Source organism: Aythya ferina, assembly GCF_964211825.1.
Source record: "Aythya ferina genome assembly, chromosome: 7".
Lineage (NCBI taxonomy): Eukaryota > Metazoa > Chordata > Aves > Anseriformes > Anatidae > Aythya > Aythya ferina.
Window position 1 is genome coordinate 8,445,319 of NC_140302.1, and position 24,615 is coordinate 8,469,933.

The 24,615-nt window shown below is 40.1% G+C and overlaps 1 protein-coding gene across 2 annotated transcripts in view; it reads left to right on the plus strand.

The window, feature by feature from the left end:
- Nucleotides 1–24,615, plus strand: part of PTEN (phosphatase and tensin homolog) — a 48,509-nt gene that overhangs the window by 16,182 nt on the left and 7,712 nt on the right. Inside the window, exons 3-7 of one of the 2 annotated variants that reach the window (XM_084525223.1) lie at nucleotides 3,066–3,110; nucleotides 6,938–6,981; nucleotides 9,861–10,099; nucleotides 15,284–15,425; nucleotides 17,808–17,974. In XM_084525223.1, coding sequence (XP_084381349.1) covers nucleotides 3,066–3,110; nucleotides 6,938–6,981; nucleotides 9,861–10,099; nucleotides 15,284–15,425; nucleotides 17,808–17,974 — 637 coding nt within the window. Of the gene's footprint in view, nucleotides 1–3,065; nucleotides 3,111–6,937; nucleotides 6,982–7,182; nucleotides 7,293–9,860; nucleotides 10,100–15,283; nucleotides 15,426–17,807; nucleotides 17,975–24,615 lie in introns of those variants that run through there. The other variant, XM_084525224.1, reaches the window with a different exon arrangement.

A 24,615-nucleotide genomic window follows, 5' to 3' on the forward strand; every position in this document is an offset into this window, starting at 1 on the left:
ATAACTGATGTCAATTCAGGGTGTGTTTGCCCATAGCCTTTCTCCAAGTGATAAATGAGGTGATTGATAAGTAAATTTTGATTTACAGCAGTAAATTATAGGTGGCTCTGGATAAAGGCTTTTTAAATGTGGCTGCGTAGAAGAGGAGACAAACTAGCTAAAATTCACGATTGCTGGTGATGCTTATAGTGCATTTTGTAAAAAGGTTTTTATTTTTAACATATTACCTGTTCTTAGCTGCTGGATACATCTCTGGGGGATCACAGAAGCACAGAACAGGTTGGGTTGAAAGGGACCTTCAAGCCCATCTAGTTCCAGCCCCCTGCCATGGGTAGAGAAACCTTGCTCTAGACCAGGTTGCCTAAAGCCCCAGGATGTGCTTAGTGATTTAGAAGCATCATAGTAATGTGCTTGCTTAACATCCCACCTGGAGAATGCAGCATTAGAAATGCCTCTAAAAGCTAAATACCTGTGCAAAAGAGCCAGATATTAGTCTACTCAGCATCCTGAATTCTGATTTTTTTTTTTTAAGCCACTCTTGCTGCTTTTGAGAACATTGGCATTTGAGCCAGTAACTTAAGTAGCTTTTCAAGAGGCTTGAATTTTGGGAACAAGGGATGATGCAAGGAATATGGTTGGGCAGTGGAGTTGGAAGTAGCCAAACCTGGGGAAGAAGGTGCTGCGTCCAGGTTTGAGGTGCCACAAAGTTTCTCAGGATAGTTGCCAGGCAGAATTAGTGACGCTTGAATTTCACTGGTGGTTGTTTGCATCCAGCTTTGTGCTGAAATAAGTGCCTTGGTTCTCACACTTGGAGGAACTGTGGCCCTCAGCTGAGAATAAGTTATCTGGAGACAGCAGCTTTGTTGAGCGGCTGCAGTTAGACGCAGACGAGTTTGGGAGGGTTTCATTTTTGTATATTTAACTGTTATGGCAAAGCTCACCATCCATGAGTAGCACTGAAAATGTTAGTCTGGCTTTGACCATGCTTGCAGCAGTGACCTTATTCTGTCAGGCAGTAGTAAAGAGTGGGTCATGTCGGTGAGGTTCCAGTTTGTAAATACTCCTGCAGAGCCTACGTCTCCACTAGAATTGTCGAGATGTGTGAAGCCATGGTGTCTAATACAAGGTACAAGTTAGTGCAGACGCATTACATGCAAACCGAGTTTTCTCTGTCCTTTGGGATGGTTGAGGGCAGTCCCACAAACTCACATTGTCTACCCAACTTCTTTCACTAGCTGTCAGAGCCACCTTTTTGTTAAGCTGATCTGGGTACTGCACCTGCTGTGTGACACAAGGGGTCCCCTGTGGGCTCCACCTTTGGAAGGTTTCGGATAGAGCCGAAAGCTGGGTTAGGAACAAATGGCATAGGCACTAACCCAAATTAATAACAATAGGTAGTAGTCTTTGAAGGTCCTCTTGTGTTCACAGCATTGATTTCAGTGGTTCCTACATAAAGGAAAATTTTATTGGTTGAGTGTATAAATAAAACGTGTAAGTCAGACTTTTGAAAGGAAGTTACTATCAACTATTAATCAGTATTAATAAACACTGATGAAAGGGACTGGACTAGTGACAGCCTAAAAGTGTGATGGAACATATTAAGATGTGGAGAGATACATGTAAATTAAGTAGCTGTAGGGAGTTGGATGCTAAAGTAGTGTTATGCTTGGAGTATTATTTTTTTTCAAGAAGTTTTTATGTCGAAATTCAGTGTGTTTGAGCTCCAGAGCAATTGGTATTGAGCCACGAGGGATATGCCAGTGGGCTTTTTCTAGACAGCTGGTGTCCTGACAAATTTAATGATAATGCTGTATGAGAAGTCAGGCTTTGAGGTACACTTTGAGGTATTGTGGCTGGAATTTAATAGTTAGACACTTGCATGGAAGCTTACGCTTAGTCCTGTGGATGTAACTGGAGGAAGCAGAGTCCGCTCTTGTCATTGTCCAGCATGTTTCAAACCGGTGGGGCCCTCTGGAATGAGCTGTTCGGTCCAGGTCTTCCTGAATCTCCCCGCGTCTTCCAACAGGGGCACCAGCAGTAGTTACTGAATACTTGTGCTGATGAAATTGGAGTCCCACACTCAGTGCTGCCCAAAGAGCATACACATCTGTTCTCATTTTAACGCATCAGTTTAACCACAAAGTTCTTCTAGGTTCTTCTGGAATATTATGATTGATAACCAGAGCTTGTTTTTGCTTGAGCTTTCCAGGATTTTAGCAGCAAGTGTTTCTTTCAATTTGAACAGCATGTTCTGTCATGGCTAATTAAATTCGTTCTGGCTGATGTGCAGATACACACTGTTGATGATGTTAAGTGTAAACATTTGTATGTTATTTCTTCTTGAACATTGCCAGGTGACACATCATATATAATTATGGCAATTTTGATGAATCACATTTGCAGTTTAGCTCTCTGAGGCTTGTAGGGAAAGTTTTCATTACAAAGTTAGCGTGAAAATGAAGTGAGCGCAAGTGTGAAAAAAAAAAAAACTAGAATGGGCTTTCTCCTTTCTGAACCCAGACTGTCACTGGGCATGGTCTGCAGATTTCAGTGGCAAATGATGGCCATCTTAAAAAAACAGGTTTTAAAGATAAATGATTCTGGCTGTTTGAACGGGATTACAGAAGTTACTTTGACTGCTTTTTTTCATTGGAAACACCATTGTAGCAAAATATTTTGCATAGATGATCGTATTGGAAGTAACTGTGTACAGATCCTTCATGTCGTTGATACTTTGTTTTAAATGAACAACACTTCCCCAGTTTAATCTATTGATGTGTGAGTATCTTCTAAGTCAGTGCAAATTGGTGCATACAGTAAATGTTTCAGTTGCATGTCAGCTCTTGGTCCCTCAGTTGCACAAGTAGCCTCACTCCTACTGATGGCTTGTTTGTACAAGGGAGGTTTGCAACATGCTGCCTGCCCTGCTTGGAGATACCACAGGGCCAGCTGGAATGTGGAAAGCAGAGCTGCATGTGATGGATGTTGTTTTAATGATGCTGTAAATTAAGACCATAATTATTGAAATGTATATTAATACATGCCTTTTTCTCCCCCCATTTAAGGTTTTTGGATTCAAAGCATAAAAACCATTACAAGATATACAATCTGTAAGTATGCTCATATAGATACATTTTCTGAAATAATGGGTTCTAAAAATAGCTTCTGAGTGAAAGTGGCTTGCTGCTGTACTGAAGCAGAATTAGAGATGTTTTGCACATTTCTTAAAACAATTAAGCTTGATTGAGAGCACTGTTACTTCATTTAGTGAAGCTGAGTGAGGTTAAATGAAATGCTGGTGTGTATTCATATTACTCGAATGCTTTTAAATGACTTGGCATCCAGCCCATCTAGAGCTTGTACCGTGTGATTAAAAAGTGAAAAGTAATTCACAGCAGGCTTTCTGTTAATATATTAATGTCTGCAGTGAAGAAGTTGCCAAATGAATACTCTTCCTGTATAGTTTGTATTTTTTGGAGGTATCTTAACTGTATTGGTACCCAGGTTCTGGATGTATTCTTCAATGTCCCTGTTCATCATATTGACTAAACTACCACAGCAATCAGTAGCCTGATGGTTTCTCAGCTTTAGAAGTGTAATGTTTTCATCAGAACAGTCAGTCATGCTAAAAGCTGTTCTTGTTACAAAACAGAAATGCTTTCTCTTTTGTCTATTGATAATCTTTATATGCTAATTTAGCCTAATTTCATTTGTATGATTGATTTTGTCTTGTCAACAGATGTTGACAAGGTCCTGGTTTTCCTACTCCCCCATTTTTTTTTTTCCAAAAATCTGAGTTGAGAAATTATTAGTGGAAAACTTGCAGATACTTAGAAGCATATTGATTTAAAATAAAATAATAAAACACAAAGTCTTACTGGCTTAGAATAGCAGTATCCAGGCAATGCATTACACTTTAAAAGGATGTTTTCTTTATCCTGAAAAAAAATGGATCATCTGGAAGTGGAGACTCAAGTTCCTGCTGCATAGCTTTTAAACTTTGTTTCTGGCTAGAAAGGCCAGGTTATCTATGTCTTTGAGTGCAAAATTTGTACACATATTAACTAAATAAATGCCATTGGGTGAATTGCTGGAGTGCTTGGTTGTGCAATAGGAAGAAATTACAGCCTTCAGATATTTCAGAGAACAGCATCTCCTTGGATTAATCTGATCCTTCGTAAATAATTGGTCTGTTGTATCTCTTCATAAGACGGAAGTAGGAGTTCAGGGGAGCTATATGGCTATAACCAGAAGGATTGCAAGTACTGGCACAGGATTTGAGTTCCCTTAAGGTAGCAGTTATGTGAAAATGATAGTGATGTGTATATTGAGCAGTTTCCTTTAACAGGATTTAGAAGGATTTTTCTGAACTGATCTTTAAATGATGTGAGTTTTGCCTTATGCTCACATCGTGGCTTTCAGCTTCCCAATGAATGTTTGAGCATTAGATTTAATTTTGTTTCTTTTTTTTTTCCTTGATTGTGCCTTTAACCCTTTGCTATTTATTCTTTGTTCTTCCTTGTTTTAACATGTTTGTTCACTTTCACCTTCAATATTCACATGCCACCAAATTATTCTTGCGCCTATTGTCATCTCCACTTCTCCACCCTATTAAGTATCTTCAATAAAGGTAGATACTTGAAAGCACTGTAATGAGCAACATGGATTTTCTCTGCTTACTTTGTATGTCTCTGTGCGTGTGGGGTTGGCCATTGACATGTCTTTTCTGTTGCCTGTGGTCCTGTCAGCAACAGGGTCGTGGCTGTGACCAGGAAGGTGCCCATCTTGGCAGCACTTTGCATTGGAGTTGCTTTAAATGTGCTGTCAGAGTTCTGCTCATAGGATTACAAAACCCTGATGATTGACTCCTTCCAAAATCCCCCCAGAATCTTCAGGTTTCATCAGGAGATTTGACTGCATTACAGGTGTAACTGTGTCTAAAAACCAAATGCTCTTAAAATGCTAAGCAATGGAAACATCCCCAAAGTGTATGCCAGTGGGATCTCTAATGTTGATACGCATGTGTTCCGTGCAAGGGAGTGGGAGGATGTCTTGTACAGCTGTGTCTGGAGTTCAGCATCTGCCCTGTGTTGTGTACAGCTCCCATATGAGGGTATAGAGAGTGACATGGCTATGTTCTGTGCTCAGTTTCTATCCTTGGTATCAACAAGACTATTTTCTATCCCTTATAGTATTCTACTTGTTACTATCTCAAACTTAACAATTTGAAAGCTTTTTTTTTGCCCATGTGTGGATTTTTTTTTTTTGTTTTGAAGAGTTTTGTCCCGTAGTACCACTTTGAACTGGGTGTTTCTTTAGAAGGAAGAAGGAAATTTTCTTGAAGAGTGCGGTTGGATAAGATGCTTTGTATTAACTACTTTGCTTCCTAACAGGCTCAACTTCCAAAGTTCAGATGCTGACTAACTTGTAACAGTCCTTTGCCCAGCATGGCTGTTGGCTGCTCTAGGTGTGGTGACTATATCTTGGGCATACTTCCAGCGTCTAACCTTCTTGAAGGCTCAAGTGCAGATAATGTTCTTTTGAGACTCACCTACTCCATGACACTTGGCCCAGAGGTGTCAGCAATGTGAAATATGAATATGTGAACATGAAAACTGCCAGACTTTTCCCTAGCAAAGAGTAGAGCCAGGAAAGCTCTAGAATTCAGAAAAAAATGAAAACATTGAGTGCACCAGCAACCCCAGCAGATTTACTTCTGTCCCTGGTGTATGAGTCTCATGGACAAAGCTCAATGCGGGGTCTGCAAGGCTTTGGTTAGGTGGAACAGTCATAAAGGTCAGAGCCTAAAAGTCTGTGTGTCTGAAGGTGTCAAAAGCCGTATACAGCTCCAAAGGTGGCAGTCATAGCATACCTGTGAAAGAAAGATAAGTTCATACCCATCCTGAAACTGGCAGGGTTATTTGAACACTCTGAGGAGTCCAGGTTTTAACCAAAACAGAAGACCTAGATGTGTATTGTCTACTGAAATGATCACCAGCATCATGTTTAACCTAGAGTCCTGTTGTTTTGAGGAAGAGTTGTTCTCATTTTCCTTTCTGAACTATATTTTTCTTGTGTGACATAGGAGCACAGCACTTTTCCTACAATGAGTAACTCTAAGGAAGATTACAGAAGGGCATCCTATTCTTATCTTCTTTCCTCTTAGCCCCAACGCCTGATATAGCTTGTTTCCTTATGACATGCCATCCATTTTGGCTGGATTCTGTATATCTGATCAGTTCTGCTTATCCCTAGGCAAGTCATTCTGCGTGACTAACATTGTGTGGTTTGCTTTGCTGATTGATAGCTAGCTAGAGTGGATCTTCTGTGGAGAGTAGTAAAATAGACTTTGGTGCAACTCCAGAGTCTTCAGAAATGTGCTTGTTTCCAGGGTCTGTGGGGGGGGAAACTGGCTTACTGGCCTTTTTTTTTCAGTTGACCTAATTTCAAGAACAAATGCCAAGTTGGAGAGCAGTGTTGCCATCTGTTTGATAAAAGTGATCTGTATTGTAATGTTCAGTGGTGCTTTCTGTTACCTGTGATGCTTGTGTCACAGTTCTGTAACTGAAAGAAGAATGCTTTGCTTGGGTTGCACTAGCTAAGGGTCTTAAAAATGTCCTTGTGAGTCCCATGACCCTTGGCATCTATGTTGTTGCAGATGTATCTTGACACATAGTTTGAGAGCAGTCAATTGGTTCATAAAGGTCACAGCCATCTTGTCCATATGTGCTTATGTGGGAGCAATAAAGCTGCTGGAGTGGCTGGAATAGTTAATGCTACAGTGTTAAAAACAATAGCGTATTGCATTACTTGGGTGAGTGTCTCCATTGAGAGTCACACTGACTAAAACACACTGACTAAACTGAGAGTCACACTGACTAAAACACACAGTGCTTCAGAAGCTTGTCTTGAACTCCTGTCTTATTTTTCTTTTTAGGTGTGCTGAAAGACATTATGACACCGCCAAATTTAACTGCAGAGGTATGTTTTCACTGTCTCATACGTGTATTCTCTTTAAATTTCACAGTTCATGGATGAAGATCGATGAATAATAATTTAGGAGAGTTGGGAGTGAGGAATGATGTCAAATAGCATTTGAATTATTGAAGAAACTTAAAAAATAATAATAATAAAAAAAAAAAATCCCATTTGATGATTCTTTGAGATGATTTGGTTCTTAGATACTTTGCAGAACTGCCAGAACCTGTGGGGAAACTTCTAGGGGCTCCTTTTGATGAGGCTCTTGGAGACTGGAAACTGATGTTCCTGTTTTGTCAGTATGAATGCCCCAGGTAATAAATACTAGATCCTTAGCAAGGACTTGACTTTCTTATTATTTATTTTATAACATCCTTCTAGTTTTAAAGAGGGTGTTTAGAACGTGACCAAAATGCAATTGGCTGCTTTAATGCCTGAATATAGAGGAACTGAGGTTTTCATTTGTAAGTCATCTTTTCTCCTCATTTGTACTAATTATGTTGAACAGCAGTGTTCTGAAACCTTACTAAGCATGTACAAGCCAGAAAAAAAAGTATCTTAAGATCTGCTTGGGCAATTTTTTGGGTAAGAGAAAAGGCATAACTGAAAAGGATGTGCTTCTAATATAATGTCCAGAACATGTGCTTGCATTAGTTTATGCTTTCTGTTATGGAGGTACTTGGATCCCTTCACTGTAAATCCCATCCAAAAATGTTGTTTGTGACGGCACCATTTACAGCTCCTCTGCATAAGCTGTTCTAGGGAGATACATATTTTATTTTTTTTGTTATTGCCAAATTAGTTACCTTAGATGACCACATTGGTGACTCGGGACTAACTTTTATTAGTAGCAGCAGAAAAAACCTTTAAAATTTTTGTAAGTGAATTAATTTCAAAGGGAAGTTCTCCTTTCTACGCTGAAAATGTGAAAAACAATAGTAATTCAGTTTTCAGCTTGAATGTTCTAGCATCAAATGCAAAACCAAACATTGAAAGCTCTTCAATGCCAGATGCTGGCTTTCTGTCCAGGGCTTGTGTAGTTTCTGAAGTACTTCCATGCTGGAAATTGTCTTCTACTTTGCCATGTTTTTTTTGTTTTTCCCCTTATGTGCTGTGGAGTTTTTCTTGAAATGTCTGGGAGCTTGGAGAAGGGAGTCAGAGCTGTTCTCCATGCGGTGCTTTCCAGAGTTAGTAACCTTATCCATGGAGTACCTGCCCTTTCCTCAAAGTTTGAGACTCTACAGCTTAATATTTCCTAAGGTTGCTTTCTGACTTCTTGTCTGAACCATTGCAGTGCACCCATTTCACCAGTTCCTCATTCAGTCTTTGCAGAAAATCCTGCAGGGTTTGCCTGTGATCCCAAATCTTGGAGAGCATCTTCAATGATCTGTTACTACTTGGGATTTTTCAGGCAGTTATTTTGGGACTTCTTTGTCTCTCCCCTTCACAGGAGCCTTACTGGATGTGGTTAACATAGGAGATGCTGCAAGTCTTTGATTCTGAGTACTTTCCTATTTTAGGGGCTTCTAAATAAATTCCTTTCGCTTATATCTGCTGCAAAAAGTAACATCTGTGTAACTTTGCATGCAATGGTCACTTTGGGTGTCTTTGCATCTTCAAAGTGCAAGAATTTATTTATTGTACATTCATGTTCATTAAGCTTTGCTGCTTCTTTAAGAGAGATTATTCACTTTATCAGGCTTCCATTTTTGGTCTCCTGGGAGATTAAGTGGACAATCTGTACTGCAAGAGAATAAACTGTCCTTGCAGATCCATCCAAAAGGCTTCAGACTTGTGCTACAGTGATTTAGCAGTTCCATAACTTCATACCTCACTTCTGCTCTTTAAGTCCTTGGGGATTCATCAAAAGGAGCCTTGTGTGTATGACAAGAGAGTAGTACTTCTGAAGCAAATACAAACATATGCCAGAAATGAAATGTGTTCATTTTTAGACCAGAAAAGGAAATGGTGTTTCTAGCTGAGAAATTTTATAAATGAACCAGACTTGTAAGGTCCCAAGTCTGTCGCTCAAGAAACGGGTGTGCTTTGAGAAGTGCTGTTCTGACCAAACTAGTACATCTCAATGTAATGCCAACCAGTGTGGCATTATCTGTTGTCTGATTTGATGAGTCAGGAATAGGTTTGTTTTGGGTGCTACTATCTGCCTGTTGCTTATTTTTTGCTCAGAGTGTTTTTTTATTTCCTACATGCTTGCTTGAAATACATACGTATGCACACACATCCACATAAAAAAAAAAAAAAAAGACAACTGCGTTTGATGGTTTCCATCTTAAAACCCATAGGTATTGCAGATGCCTTGCATGAGATTTCTTTTTTGATTACAATTATTTAATATAGAAATTAGTTTTGTTTCTAAACTGCTTGGAGCAAATTCTGAGTGTTTGTTCATGATGTAGAACCAGCCACTCAGAATTCTTGCTGCAAAATTCCTGTCTCTGATCAGTGAGTGAGGTTTGGCCCTGCTTTTTCTCAGCAGGTAGTCTAATTGTTGACCAATGGATTTTCACAAGGTTATTCTTTGTGCCAGTGCACTCTTAAATTCCAGAAAAATAGTGTAAAATAGAGTCTGTGCCACTTGTTTCAGAAGCACTGTGAAATAGTCTAAGATATGTGCTTATGTATTAATAGAGAAATGTCTGTGATGTGTTTAGTGTATAATATGTTTGCACAACAGTGAAAACAAAGCTATATGCTTTATATATATACATATAAGAGTCTTATATATACATATAAGAGTCTTATATAAGAGTTTTTATTTAGAATGTTAATTTTTGTGTGTGCTTGTCCAAAGGTGACACGTCTAGTTGAGCTTGCTGTAGTTTCCTTTTGAGATTTTGGTAAGTTTTTCTTTCTTGTTACAGTTGCACAGTACCCTTTTGAAGACCATAACCCACCACAACTTGAGCTCATTAAACCTTTTTGTGAAGATCTTGACCAATGGCTAAGTGAAGATGACAATCATGTTGCAGCAATCCACTGTAAAGCTGGAAAGGGACGAACTGGTGTAATGATATGCGCATATTTGTTGCATCGAGGCAAGTTTTTAAAGGCTCAGGAAGCTCTAGATTTCTATGGGGAAGTAAGGACCAGAGATAAGAAGGTAAGTTACTTTATACTTTTCCTGGTTGAGGTCAATTTGAATAGTCAAACCCTTTAAGAAATGCCTTGTAATACCTGATTTCATGCTTAATGTTTAAAGTCTTTAACGTTATTGGATCGGTATAGTCCTTCTTAATACAAAAGCTTTCTTAAGCAGCATAAGAAATTAGCCACAACACTGAAAGTCTGTTTTTTCCATCTCCTGTTCATGATGATCTGGACAGTTTATTTTAAATAGCCTTTTAAATAGCGTTCTGCTGTGTGTAGCATCAAATAGGTGGTTGATGAGTGAACCTTTTCGTTTAGCATTTTCAGCTGAAATGAGAGGATTATTCTAGGTTGTTTTGCCTGAATGGATGAGCCATTCAGTTCCTCAGGTTCTCCCAACTTCTGTGGTGGTGTTCTGAGATGCATAGACATTAAAGTGCTTTTTACAGATGAATATCCCTACTGGAAGAGTATATCCAGTCTGCTGATGGATGCTCCCTTTTCATTAAAAAGCATTGTTAAGGATAGATACTGTCTGCCTCAGAACCTGCTTTGTCAGGGGCGGCCATTTAATTTCTTCTACTTCTGAGGAGTGGGTGGTTGTCATTTCAGAGAAATGATTTTTGTGGCTACAAGAGCTTTCTGTTAAGACCTTGTCAGTGGTGCAGACTGACTTAGCAGTAACTGTTTGTTGGACCTTTTTGGCTTGGTTATGCCTCATTAATGTGAATTAAGTCTTTTTTTTCTTCCTGAAACCTTCTCCAAATATAATAACGTGTATGATGCAAGGTCATTTCAACAAGCTTCCCTGCTTATCTTCCATCATTTCCTTGTACATCTCGGTAGAGTGGACCTGGAGAATCATCTCAGCAAGCCAATTTCAACCTATTGAAGTACCGAGCTCTCTGTGTTCCTGTAATATTTGCATAAAGTATTAATTTTGCAGCGTGTAGACCTTTAAGTGGAGTTTTGTGTTTGAAGGCTCTTGAGAGCTGAAGTATCACATAAGGAATTTTAGGATTTGGCTGTTGATTCATTAGAAGGAGCAAATGAACTCCTAGTTTGCTGTTCTTAGGAGATGGAGCTGCTATTCCATGTTCTGCTTTAGAAGATAATTGTGGTATGATACTAGAAAGAAGACAGCGTAAAGGTTTCCCATCACAGCTTCATGGGAGTTGGTAAGAAGGCATTATAGTGAATAGGAATAAGCTGTGTGATGAATAAACAATGTAGACTGCTCTTACTGATAAGAATTATCTAGAGCCAGCTAAAATGACATGAAAATCACAAACCTCAACAAATATATGGTGAAGCGTACTGTACCTCAGTTTCCTTTTTGTATGAAGAGGGTGGTATTTCTGTGTGTTACTGTTTGGAGGATAAGGTCAGTTAATTGTTCATTAGTACCTCAGCGGTCCCTCTGGCGTGTTTGAGGTAGCAGAGGGTTTAGTAAACAGGAATAGTGAGAGCCTTGTTTAGCTTCCCTGTAAATACTGTCTATAACCAGGAACTTTGTTTTGGTTTCAATGTCTCTTCTGGAAGAGTTGATTTTTCCCAGCTCCACTTGAGCCTGGTTATTTTTATTTGGACTGTGGGCAGTATGTGATTCCCATGATTGTAACAGTAGCGTGTGTAAGCAGGTATTCTAGGGTAGGTTCTGGGAGCTTTGTCTTCCCTTTCGGCCAGTGTTTCAGTATTGCATGCCAAATGCTGCTCTAGTACTTGACACTTCACCACACCTTTATATATTTGACTTCCTGAACTCAAAGTAATTGAGACATCAAAGGAGCTGCTTGCACCCAGGGACAAGAAACTTTTTGTTGTTGTTGCTGGGCCAAGACATGCATGATAAAGGAAAACTGGCTTTAATTAGGTACCATATTTTCTTTAAAGCAAGCACAAGGTATGCACCTTTTGTATAGCTACTCAGAATAGTACAACTAAAATCACTGTAGCCATTAATGTGCATGGCAAAGTGAGTCTCAAGAGGGTTTAGTCCATGCTGGCAGGAAGTGTGAGTCTAATTGCAAGAGGAAGTATGACTAATTGGTCAAGAGGACAACCCCCGAGTACTTTTGTAGCAAGCATTTCCCAAGTGCGTGATGGCACAAGCAGCTTCGCGGAAGCATTTGCAACATCCAGTGAGAGTTGTAGATTAAGCTGACAATTCCTAGAGAGTCTGCTGATGTACTGTTTGTCCTGGGAAAGGTAGTGGGGAATAAGACATGGCAGAGCTTGAGTATAAAAGGTTCTTTCTCACCTAAAAGTGCTTTTTTTTCATATAAGCTGCCTCATTCAGCTTCTGTAACTCATCATGGGAGGGATCCTTTTTTAGAAGGAGAGAATGGGAAAGATTACAAGGCACTGGATAAAAAATAGTCTGGTCACCACCACTGTAGTAGAACAGCACTGTTTCCTTTCCCTTTAAACTAAGGGAGATACTGTTCTCTGGAATTTGATAAATAATTATGGTTGTCCAGCCTGTTTTCAGAACTGAGGAAGAAGTCAGTCCCAAAATAAGTCTTCTAAAAAAATGCTGCTGCTTCCACAGTTTGAACTGGTTAGCTTATCACCTCTTTTTTCCTTAAGATGGATACTGAAATACTACTGTGATGATGAAGACTGACAACTGTAGGTTCCTACAGCTGGAACTTTCTATTTATTCCCACATCTTCTGTGAAGGGTTTTATGATGAGGATAGTCTCAGAAGGAAGCATGGTCTACTTAATGAATAGTTATCAGCTGGGAACAACTAATCAAATGCCTGGGCTGGAGATGATCCATTAAAGAGCATTCTTTGACCTTCATATTGTTGTATTTGAGGAAAAACTCCTAATAGTGGTGATAGCAGCAGTTAAATGTAACTGAACAGGAAATAAAAAACAATTACTTTCTGCGAGGAAGTCTCAGAATGATTTTTTCAGCAGGTAGGTATCCAATGTCTGATGTGTCATAGCTGATCAGTTATGAAGGCTCAGGTGACAAGCTCTACTAAACCCAATGCCATAAGCTTAGTCTGATGCTGCAGATTTAATATTGCTTTTGAAGTAGGACACGTTATTGAAGTGACCGTGGGAATATTATTTCCAAAACTGTTTCTTCTTCATAATGCTGCCCATGCTACAGTGAGAGGAAAACCACGAGGCAGCAGCTTATAATTCTGGTGACAACTACACAGCTCAGCACTATCTTTGAAGCTCTGTCTCAGGGACTAGGGGAGCTTATTGGATGCCCATGAGGAAAAAAAAAAAAAAAAAGTTGATGGGGGTTGGTGTGAAATACAAGCAGCTCAAGGAGAAAGTGCTTAAACTGCTTCCCTGTTCTTTATTCTTCCTTGGATAAATGTAAGTGGGGATTGATCATACCTCTCAGAATATTACCTTGTTATGAAAGAATTCTTTTTGAAAGCAAACCTTTGAAAAATGAGTAATTTTCTGTTCCCTTTCACCGTGGCTGATTCTGAGGATCTCAGGGTAAAGGCTATGTCTCTGGGGAGCAGAGATCTCAGATTTGCCTTCTTGGCTGAGAACTGTTTTTGCTTTGAGATCACCTGTCACTTTAGCCATGTAAGTGGCTCTGTTCCCATCATTCTGGACCCATTCCTAGTTGCCTTGGTAAGGTGTGCTGTGCTTTCTTAGTACGACTCATCCTTTATGGCATGGAGAAGCTATGAGCAGAGAAGGGAGGCATTTTTTTCAGCTGTAAGGCTTTCTTCTAGTTGGCAGTGTCGACAAATTACTAATGGTTTGCTCTGACACTGGGATTTTCTCAAGCGTGAAGCTCAGATTCCAATAAAGCAAACTTGAAAGCTCCCTTAAGGAGCGGGTCTGATAACTACCAAGGTGACATCTGAACGAGAAGTAGAAGGCTACTTAAGAAGGCAGTTGTACAAGTCCTATAGGGAAAAGCCTTTTGTGTGATTTTTAAGCAGCTGAAGTGGTGTAACTCTCAACATTTTAAAAATAAAGGCAGGAAGATAGCCAAGTATTCTGGCTATCCTTAGCCTTATGGTTGTTGTGAGGTGAAGGAGATGTTAGAACTAAGTGTTTATAGATGCACTGTGTTGTGGACTTCATGACTAAAATGCTCACAGATTCATATATGAAACCTTCTGTTATTTCCAGTTTATTGCAATTTCACATTGTTTTAATAAGAAAGTGTACTTAATGACGCAGTTGCAAGTATATGGTATGGCCTGTTACAAAACTTTATGCGTTTTCTAAATTCAATTTGTTTTCATCTTTATCATTTCCTCTTGAAAACAGTAGCTATAAGAGCTTTGAAACTATTTATTGAAGTTTAAGATTGTAGAAATAGTAATAAAAGTTTATTTAAAAAAAAAAATTATTGGTTATATGGTCTCAAAGTAAGGGTTTGCTTCAGAGTTGTATAATTCATTTGAGAAGTTCTTCATTTAACAATTTGAACCATCAGGCCCATATTAATGAAACTTTCCACTTTTGATTTTCAAAATGCATTTCTGAAATGTCTTTAATAGAAGGTAGTGTCAGTCATGAGTACAGTGATATTAGCAAACCAAAGAAGAGTCCTCTGAAACTGCTGTAGAAAAGTAATCCATGTACTGGTGCTTAAAAATTATAGGGGCCTCCTCACAGTGATGCTGGAAGTCTGTCACACACAGTCTTTGAGGGCTTTATGTTCAAGATTTGGAAAAGGTTGCATTCTTTACCTTGCTGCTTGAGATGGATGCTAGGAGATACCTACAAAAGTAGCTGGAGAACCAGTCAAAAATAGCTGGAGAACCAGTCAAGTGAAAGAGATGTGGACAACTGACTGGGGAAAAATGGGATGTGCCCACGGGCTGTTACGTTTTTGCTGTTTTTTAAGCCAGTTAGTTGGACCAGGCTCCAACTAACTTTCTAGTCGCAAGAAAGAAATCCCTGTGGGTTGTTAGGAGCTACTAAAAAGCTGTAATGATGGGTTTCTGTGATGGAGCATTCCCCTGCTTTTGAGTTACTACCAGCAAGGGTATTTTACTCTGTGCTAGTCTCCAGCCTAACTGCCAAAGGTTTGCTCAGCATAAAAAATGGTGGTTTATTCTGTGTACTTTTGCTTACCTTATCATTCGTGGTTTATTCATCTTTAGTTAAATCCCAAGATAGTACGCAGGAGCCTTGTTAGTCACTGCTAGCAAATGGTCTGGATGCTTTTTGACATATATTTTTCCTTTGTTTAGGGAGTAACAATTCCCAGTCAGAGACGCTACGTGTACTATTATAGCTACCTGTTAAAGAATCACCTGGATTACAGACCAGTGGCACTGCTGTTTCACAAGATGATGTTTGAAACAATTCCCATGTTCAGCGGTGGAACTTGCAGTAAGTACCCAGTGCTACATTATTCTCCATTAGCTCGTGTAAGAAAACAAGGCAGCATTTGAACTTGACTTTAAGTCACTTGTGTGATGCCAAGCAGCTATGCTGTAAGTTACCATTCTGATATGTGATGTGAATGGCAGCACATCTTAAAGGATGACAAGACCATATTTAAATACCAAACTTTCCAAAATCTGCTGTTAGTGTGGTCTATTCATTTTTATCCTCCAAGGTATAGTTAGTTGAGGTCTGTGACAGAGTTGTATGACCATTTTACTATAATTTTTAAATTGGGAAATACGTAACTGTTTAAAGCTAAATAGTGATACCATATATATATATATATATATATATATATATAAACGTGTATATGTACGTGTGTGTGTGTATATATATACACACACACACATACGTACATATACACATTTAGGTATTTGTTCCTTTTTTAAAAAAGCCATTTTTTAAAATATAGCAACTCTTGGGAAACATGAATTGCTGAAAAACATTGTTCAATGGCAAGTTGGCTTCAAGTGATGTTATTCTTCCCATGATGGTTTTCAAAAAAAAAAGTCAGCTCCACTGGGTACATATCTAATTAACTGTGAAATAAATTTTTCTTTATTTGAAGACTTACTAAATATTATATATACACCTGTAAATGAATAATGTGGGTTGCTGGTGTGCAGTATGTTAGCAAGGAACAGCAGATTCCTTGAAACTTTCTAGTGTAAGTACATATTTACTTCTGTCTTCCTGTGGGCTGTGTTTCAGAGCAGGAAGTACCTGATGTTGCGTGTTCATTTTTTGTTACAGTGGAAATGTTTTTTCTAATGGTTTTGCTATGGGGATTAATGTGTAATTAATTCCAGTGCCTCTTGCGGCTCTGATTTAAATTGCACTATTAATGTTGTTGTAAGACAGTACCTGAACACAATGCACATAAGAAACAATCTAGCAGCTTGTCAGGCTAGCTGTATTTACAGGAAGAGGAGGAGGAAAGGAAGAGCCAGTGCCAGAAAGCCTCTGTCTCTGCGATAGTGGTGTGGAGGTCACAGATTTCTGCATTTCTCCTTATTCAGTGTTTTGGATAACTATTACTTGTAAAATCAAGTTACATGAAGTATGAATCGTTTACATGAGCATTAACTTGTTTGGCCGTATCAGGTTGTTAGCATGCTGTTTTCACTGTAGGATGCTGAGACGAATATTTGCTAAGCATATAAGTGGACAGTACTTACCAACTTGAACATCTTCGTGTACTGCAACAATTTGTTTCTGTGGAGATTTCAGTGATTTTTCAGAATGTGAAAGCAATGATGTTGTGCTCTTTAGTGATGTATCTACTGTGATAGTACTAATTTTACCAATATATGGTATCTTTCAATCTTAATTCTGTCATCTTCCTTCTGTTTTGAAGTCTCAGACTGAGCAGAGCCATGTCTCTTGGGCAAAAAAAAAAAAAAGGGGTTTCACAGTGCTGAGGATTTGAGAGAGATAAGTAAGTGTTATGGATAGGCTGTTCAGCAAGATAGTGTGGGTATGCTTGGTAGAGATTCCCACAGCTCCACCGTGGTGGTTTCTGCATTGCTGTGAAGTCTGAGGCAGATATGGTTTGGTGCGTGTTGTCTAGAGAGCAGGCTACATCTGCTGTTAATGGAAAATCAGGAGTAAATGCAGAAGGATTTTGTTGAATAAATTTCATTTAATATTTATGGCTTTCATACTAGTTTTCGTTGGCAACTTCCAAATTGCATTTGCTTAGGCTGCACCAGAAAACCCTCACAATTTCAGCTGTTACCTTATTTGAGAAAGCTATGCTATAGCTGGCTCTGTTTTGTGGTGGTGATTTACAGGACAGACTTACGGTCTGCATCTGTATAGTCTGTTGTTGGTGCAGATTGGTTTGTGTATTAAAGTTAAATTTTGTCCTTGTTTTTGTTTGTGTAACAGTTCTGTTTGTGTAAGAACAGAAATCTGTTCTGACACAAACATCTAACACAAAAAAATCTGATCTGACATGACTGCCCACTCTACAATGTGAAGATGAGACAAAAGAGAACAAAACCCCTCAGTTATATCCATGTAGTATAGAGATGAAAAGGAATGTGCAAGGAAAAATCAAGTAGTAGTTACTATCTGTAGTCATTATATATTAAAAAGAAACAGCAACTTTTCATGAATCCTATGGTTGCCTGAGAATATTGCTACAAAGTATGGAAATCTGTCATTTCCAGTGGTATCCAGTAAGGTTTTTTATTGCCCTGACTCTTGCAAATACTTAACTTCCAAAGTGCTGTAGGTTATTATTATGGTCCTGGTTTTGTTGTTGTTGTTTTTACACTTAAAGGCATTTCTTGCAAAGTGACACTCTTTTTTGCCATGCAGATCCTCAGTTTGTGGTGTACCAGCTAAAGGTAAAGATATTCACCTCCCCTTCAGGACCCTCAAGACGTGAAGACAAGTTTATGTACTTTGAATTCCCTCAACCTTTGCCGGTATGCGGTGATATCAAAGTGGAGTTTTTCCACAAACAGAACAAGATGTTGAAAAAGGTTGGTTTTCTTGTTTTTCTGGAAAATGTTGTTGGACCGATGCTGATGCAGGACTAGGATTTTGTCTATTTTTCAGTGATGTGTAATTGCTGTATTTAATTCTTTTCTAGTTTTCCCAGGTAGAGAATCTACCACAAAATGAAAGATGGATATTTTAAGTCAGTGAAATTAAGTACAAAGGTTAGATAAAAGTTATGCTGGATATGTTTTGCAGTAGTTTGGGTAGTAGTGAGCAATCTGATTGAGGAAGAAACGTTCTCGTTCTAAAAATAGACTTGCATACTGAGCAAGTTAACTCCAGCTGTTTTCTTCACTAAATTTTCTTAAGGTTTTAGCAGGCACAGAAGATCTTGTCTGTGTGCTGTTGGCTGATTTCTATCCATCTGTCAAATTTGGTTGAAGTTTCGAGATAATTGAGTTCCTACACACTTTGTGAAAATCTCTGCAATCTATTCAGCCATCTTTTGAGTTCATGCTGCAGTGTTTTGTTCAGCTGCAACGCCTTGACATCAGACGTTTAGAGAATTCACTCAGAACAGAGAATTTTATCAGTATCTCAGTTGTGGGGAAAAAAGTAATCTTGAACTTACTATGGCACCAAAATCGATGACTTCTTAAAGATAAATGTCTCATTGATTCTGGTGCTTGTGGAACTAGTTTGCGTCTACTTAAGAGAAGGGTAGGAATGAAATCTTGATCTAAATACTAACTTTGTATTTACTACAAAAAAAAATCTGATCTTTATGAATAGTTGTTTACAGTTTAAGTTATAAAACTTAAGAGAATTCTTTGAGCAAATCTTGTGTACAGGCAAAACAAAAAATGAGAAAAAACTACAGTGGATTGGGAGACAAACATAAGTGATAAGATGATAACCTCCTAACTGTGCGTGCAGGGTCTACCTATTAGCATGCATGTGTATTACACATCTATTTAGTTCATAGGTTTGTTCAGTTACAAGGTACAGTTAACTAGTATAATGATAAATTTTCAGTAGCTAGAAATATCCTCTTCAGCTGTCTGCAAAAGTTTGAACAGTTTATTAATAGGAATATTTTCTTCTGCTGCTTGTTTAACCAGATGTCTTAATTGTTCAGTGCAACTGTGCAAGACAGAACTGTAAAACAAAGTATTTGGCAAATTGTAATGTCTCATTTTAGACATTAAAATTATTGATGCTTAAAGCTTCAGTGCACAAGAGAAAGTTTTGAAAGGAGCACCCAGATTAGTTCTGTGGGCTAGACATGAGGAATACAAGGAGGAGATGAAACGAAACCCAAACATCTGAGTCAAGGTCCTGTCTTATCTGGTCTCTGTTCTATCTGAACTGGGAATTGTGGTTTCTTTACTGTCTTTGGTAATATGTGGATTGCAAACAGACTTCATCAAAAGCATTGTGCTGCATTTCCCAGTCCCCAAGTAAGCTTTCATAACACCAATTCATAGTCCTGCTGGATCTTGGGTATGTAGCACCCAGATCATATTCCTGCATTTGTTTTACCTCTACAGAGAGCACTGAGATCCAGTGACAGCATAAACTACATGTCTTCATTGTCACATATGACTTCTGTAGTATAAGTTCAGTCTTCAAGAATATGTAGAAAAGTTTATAGAATTGTCTACAGAAATGTAGCAAGCACGTTACTGTACTGTAGTTTCATTTCAGAATGTTGTGTCAGCTGTGATTTCACTATTCTAGGTCTGTGGACTACAGACAGTGTGAAGGTGCTCCTTTTCTCAGTGTTCTTGGACAGACGGAGCTAAGAAATGCTGAGATTTTGAAAGCTGTTCTTTCTACATCTGCAAGCTTTCCTGAGATAGGAATGGTCTCTTCTCCAGACAAAAGTCTTTTGTAAAGAAATCACCTTGATAATCTGCTTCAAAAATGTGTTGAACATAATGTTTAAATATCCTCAACCTTGTATAAGAATTCAGGCCAAAATAAAGTAGGTGTACAGTGTTAAATAGTTCTGATAAGGCCACCTCTGCTAGCTCTAGTGTAAATGAGCAGAAAAATTCAGGACATCTGTCTGGTGTAAGCATCCTAGTCTGTTTTATGAAATCACTGCTGAGTTCTTGGTATTGAGAATTAGTGAAATATTCCATCTCTGTTTGCTTTGGCACCGGGGATAGTCCTTCCACATGGTCCCTCTGACACTGTTATGTAAAGTGACTAAGATGAGAATAGGCCAAAGGTGAATATTAGTGGCTGAAAACCTATCCTGGTGCAAATTTGACCACTTGTTTCTGTACAAATGTTTCACATCTGTGAAATCCCCTCTGTATGAGAGGTAGTGAAGCCTTTTTCTCTTCTAGATAAGTTGACTGTGTATTGTTTTTACTCAAAACCCGAAAAGAGGAGGCCTTCTGGTGTGGGGATTTATTGCAGACTTACCACCCTCTGGAGTGATCACCTAAGCTACGAGGAGTAGCTTAATAGGAATTACAGTATCGTATCTTTCAAAGATTCTGGCTTACTCAGACATGTTTATGGAAGCTGTAATTACAAGTCTGCTGCCCATCACTGGTTCTTTTTCTTGCAAGGTTTCTTAGCAGATTTATAGGTAGTTGCTAAACAAATTTTCTTGCACACGTTGAAAGTCATCACAGTATCTGCTGCTGCTGCTGTTCCATGTGGGCACCGGTGATGCAGTCAGGAGCACTCTGAGGAGTAGCAAGAGGGATTATGGAGCCCTGGGAACACAGTTAGGGAATCAGGAGCGCAGATAGTTTTTTAATCAAAAAGGGGAGGGGATTGAAAGGGCCAGTCGAATCTGGCAAATCAACAGATGGTTACAGGACTGGTGCCACATATGGGTTCATCTGCCTAGACCATGGGACTTGCTTTGAGAAACCTGGTCTGCTGGGTCTACCTGTCAGAGAAGGGAAAGAGCATTTTTGGTCATAGGATTGCCAAGTTGGTGAAGAGGGCTTTAAACTGGAGTTGCTGGGGGAGGGAAACTTCAATCCATCCTGTTCCTCCCTGTTTGATGCTGGAGTCAGCGATAGATGCCCAGAGCTTGGAGAAGGATCATAGGTCAGCAGGAGAACACCTGAAGAGCAGCACAAAGGAATTCCAGCCAGTAAGTCAGGATCCAAACTTACGCAGGAGCCAAACTTAAATGTCTCTATGCTAATGCACATAGCATGGGGAATAAACAAGAGGAGTTAGAGATGCCTCCCCTGCCTGCAGGGCTGTGACTTTGCTGGCATTATGGTGATGTGGTGGGATGGCCCCTATACTTGGAATGTTAGCATGGAAGGATACAGACTCTTTAGGAAAGACAGGCAGGGGAGGCGAGGAGGGGACATCACCCTCTGTCAGTGTGAGTGGTTGCAGTGCCTTGGGCTCTGCCTGGGGATGGATGAGGAGCTGACAGAGCTGATGGGTCAGGATTACAGGGAGGGCAAGGACAGGGGACACTATAGTGGGGGTCTGCTAGAGGCCACCTGACAAAAACCCTGGGAGGAAGAGGAGCCCAAAAAAGCTGCTTAATATTTGAGAGCCACCTCCACCAAGCTCAGGAGTGATGCATCCCAACAGAGGAAGTCAGGCAAATATGCCGAGAGGCCTGCATGGATGAACAAGGAGCTCCTGGCCAAACTCAAAGAGGAAAAGGAGGCCTGCAGAAGGTGGAAGCAAGGACATAGCCTGGGAAGGATACAGAGACATTGTACAAGCAGCCAGGGATCAGGTTAGGAAAGCCAAAGCCCTGTTAGAATTAAATGTGGCCAGGGACATCAGGCACAACAAGAAAGGCTTCTATAGGTACATCAGTGATAAAAGGATGATTGGAAAATTGTGAGCCCTCTCTGGAACAGAACAGGAGATCTAGTTACCTGGAATAGAGGAGGCTGAGGTACTCAGTGACTTTTTTTGCCTCTGTCTTCACTGGCAAGAGCTCCAGCCACATGGCCCAGGCCCCAGAAGGCAAAGGCAGGAACTGGGAGAACGATGATGAATTGTCCATTGTAGGAGAAGGTTTGAGACCATCTAAGGAACCTGAAGGTGCACAGGTCCGTGGAACCAATGTGATGCATCCATGATTCTTGAGGGAACTTGTGGATGTAGTTGTTACACCACTGTCCGCATTTGAGAAGTCATGGTGGTCTGCTGAAGTTCCCACTGACTGGAAGAGGGGAAACACAACCTCAATTTTTAAAAAGGGAACAAAGGAAAATCTGTGGAACTACAGACCAGTCAGTCTCACCTCTGTGCCTAGCAAGATCATGGAGCAGATCCTCCTGGAAACTCTGCTAAGGTACATGGAAAATAAGGAGGTGACTGGTGACAGACAGCTTCACTACAGGCAAATGGTGCCTGGCAAATCAGGTAGCCTTCTACAGTGGGGTTACAAAATTGGTGAATAGGGGAAGAGCACCTGACATCATCTACCTGGACTTGTGCAAAACATTGACACTGTCCCAGTGATATCCTTGTCTCTACGTTGGAGAGCTGTGGTCTGATGGACAGACCACGCGGTGGGTGAGGAATTGGCTGGATGGTCACACTGAAAGATTTGCAGTTAACAGCTTGATGTCCAGGTGGAGACCAGTGACGAGTGGTGTTCCTCAGTGGTGAGCATTGGGACTGACGCTTTGTCTGTGACATGGACACTGGGATGGAGTGCACCCTCATCAAGTTTGCTGGTGGCACCAAGCTGAGTGGTGCAGTCGACATGCTGGAGGGAAAGGTGGGATGCTATCCAGAGGGACTTGCACAGGCTTAAGAAGTGGGCCTGTGCAAACCTTATGAGGTTCAACAACGCCAAGTGCAAGGTCCTGCACCTGGGCCAGGGCAATCCCAAACACAAACACAGGCTGGGCAGAGAATGGATGGAGAGCAGCTCTGAGAAGGACCTGGGGGTGTTGGTGGATGAGAAGCTCAACAAGGGCCAGCAATGTGTGCTTGCAGCCCAAAAAGCCAACCGTACCCTGGGCTGCACCAACAGCAGTGTGGGTGGCAGGGTGAGGGAGGGGATTGTCCCCCTCTGCTCTGCTCTCATGAGACCCCACCTGGAGCTCTGCATTCAGCTCTCGCCCCCAACATAGGAAGGAGATTGAGCGGTTGGACTGAGTCCAGAGGAGGGCTATGAAGATGATCAAGAAGCTGGAGCACCCCTTATTGTGAAGACGGGCTGAGAGCTGGGGCTGTTCAGCCTAGAGAAGAGAAGGCTCTGGGAAGACCTGGTAGTGACCTTCCAGTACCTAAAAGGGGCTACAGAAAATCTGGGGAGGGACTCTTTGTCAGAGTGTAGTGACAGGCCAAGGGGTCATGGGTTTAAACTAAAAGAGGGTAGACTTAGATTAGATTAATTATAACTAGATTAGTAAAATCTTTACTCAGAGGGTGGTGATGCACTGGAACAGGTGACTTAGAGAAGTTGCGGCTGTCCCTTCCCTGGCAGTGCTCAGGGCCAGGCTGGATGGGGCAGCCTGGTCTGGTGGGAGGTGTCCCTGTGCATGGCAGGGGGTTGGAATTATATGACCTTTATGGTCCCTTCCAATGCAAACCATTCTGTGATTCTATGGTTAAAGAAAACTTGGGGCAATTGCTTCTAGGGAACACTGAAGAATGAACTCTCTGAAAATGTCAGAAGACAACAGTTGATCTGAAAATGGTACGAGTTTCATCAGTTCCATCATAGTGCTAGCCTGGAACAGCTTGAAACATGTTCTTTATCTTCTGATTGCTGGATAGCATCTCCATCCTAATCTGTTGCTGCAAAATGATTAAGTGCCTGTTGGTGTCTCTGCAAAATGAAACTCCCATGAGGATATGGGAACCCCTGGATGATGGCTTAAATGATCTGGGGTTTGGATCTCAATCTGCAGTTAGAGGCAAATATCAACTCTAGAGTGAGGCATATTTTTCTTTCAGCCTGAGAACTGAGAAACTTCAAGAAACTCCAAGGAAGGTAGGGGTTATATGTGTTACATGTCAGAGTATTGTATGTCAGAATATTGTGATTAAATCAGCTTTTGACCCAGGTGTCTGATACTGCATTGTAGAATTTATGATGCATACTTAGTTATGGGAAGAAATATACCTGAGATTTTTAAGGCAAATTCCTGTGATGTAACTAGAAGTGAAGCAAAATACATTTAAAAAAAAAAGCCATACAACACACGCAAAAAACAAACGAAAACCTAGCTAATACTCTTTTTCAGAAGCCTCTTTTTTAAATAGTATTCCTGTGAGCACTTGTTCTGATACTCGCATTTGGTACATAAAGCCCAAGTTCTGTTCATGTTTTAATTTTTTAAAATCCCTCTCTTTGGCCCATCCTATGTCAATTTTTTTCATGGTCTTGTATTAAATATCTTGGAGCTTTCCACTTTAGCTGAAGCTGACAGAATCCTCACTTTGAGTAATGGGTTTTGCTTTCCAGCGAAAACAGTGAAAGTTATCAGCCATAAGAGCTAATTCCCAAAAGCTTGATCAAGTCTTCCCTCAATTTGAATGGCTATGCAATGTTCTAGTACCCATGAACTTAGTTGATTAAGCTAGTTTAGCTAGTGTAGCAGGGACGGAAGGAGAATAACTTGATGGTTTAAAAAGCTGGAGGGAGATGAAAAGATAAATAACCAGCTCAGGGAAGTTATATTGTTTCGTTTCTGCACCTGAAGACCTCTGCAAA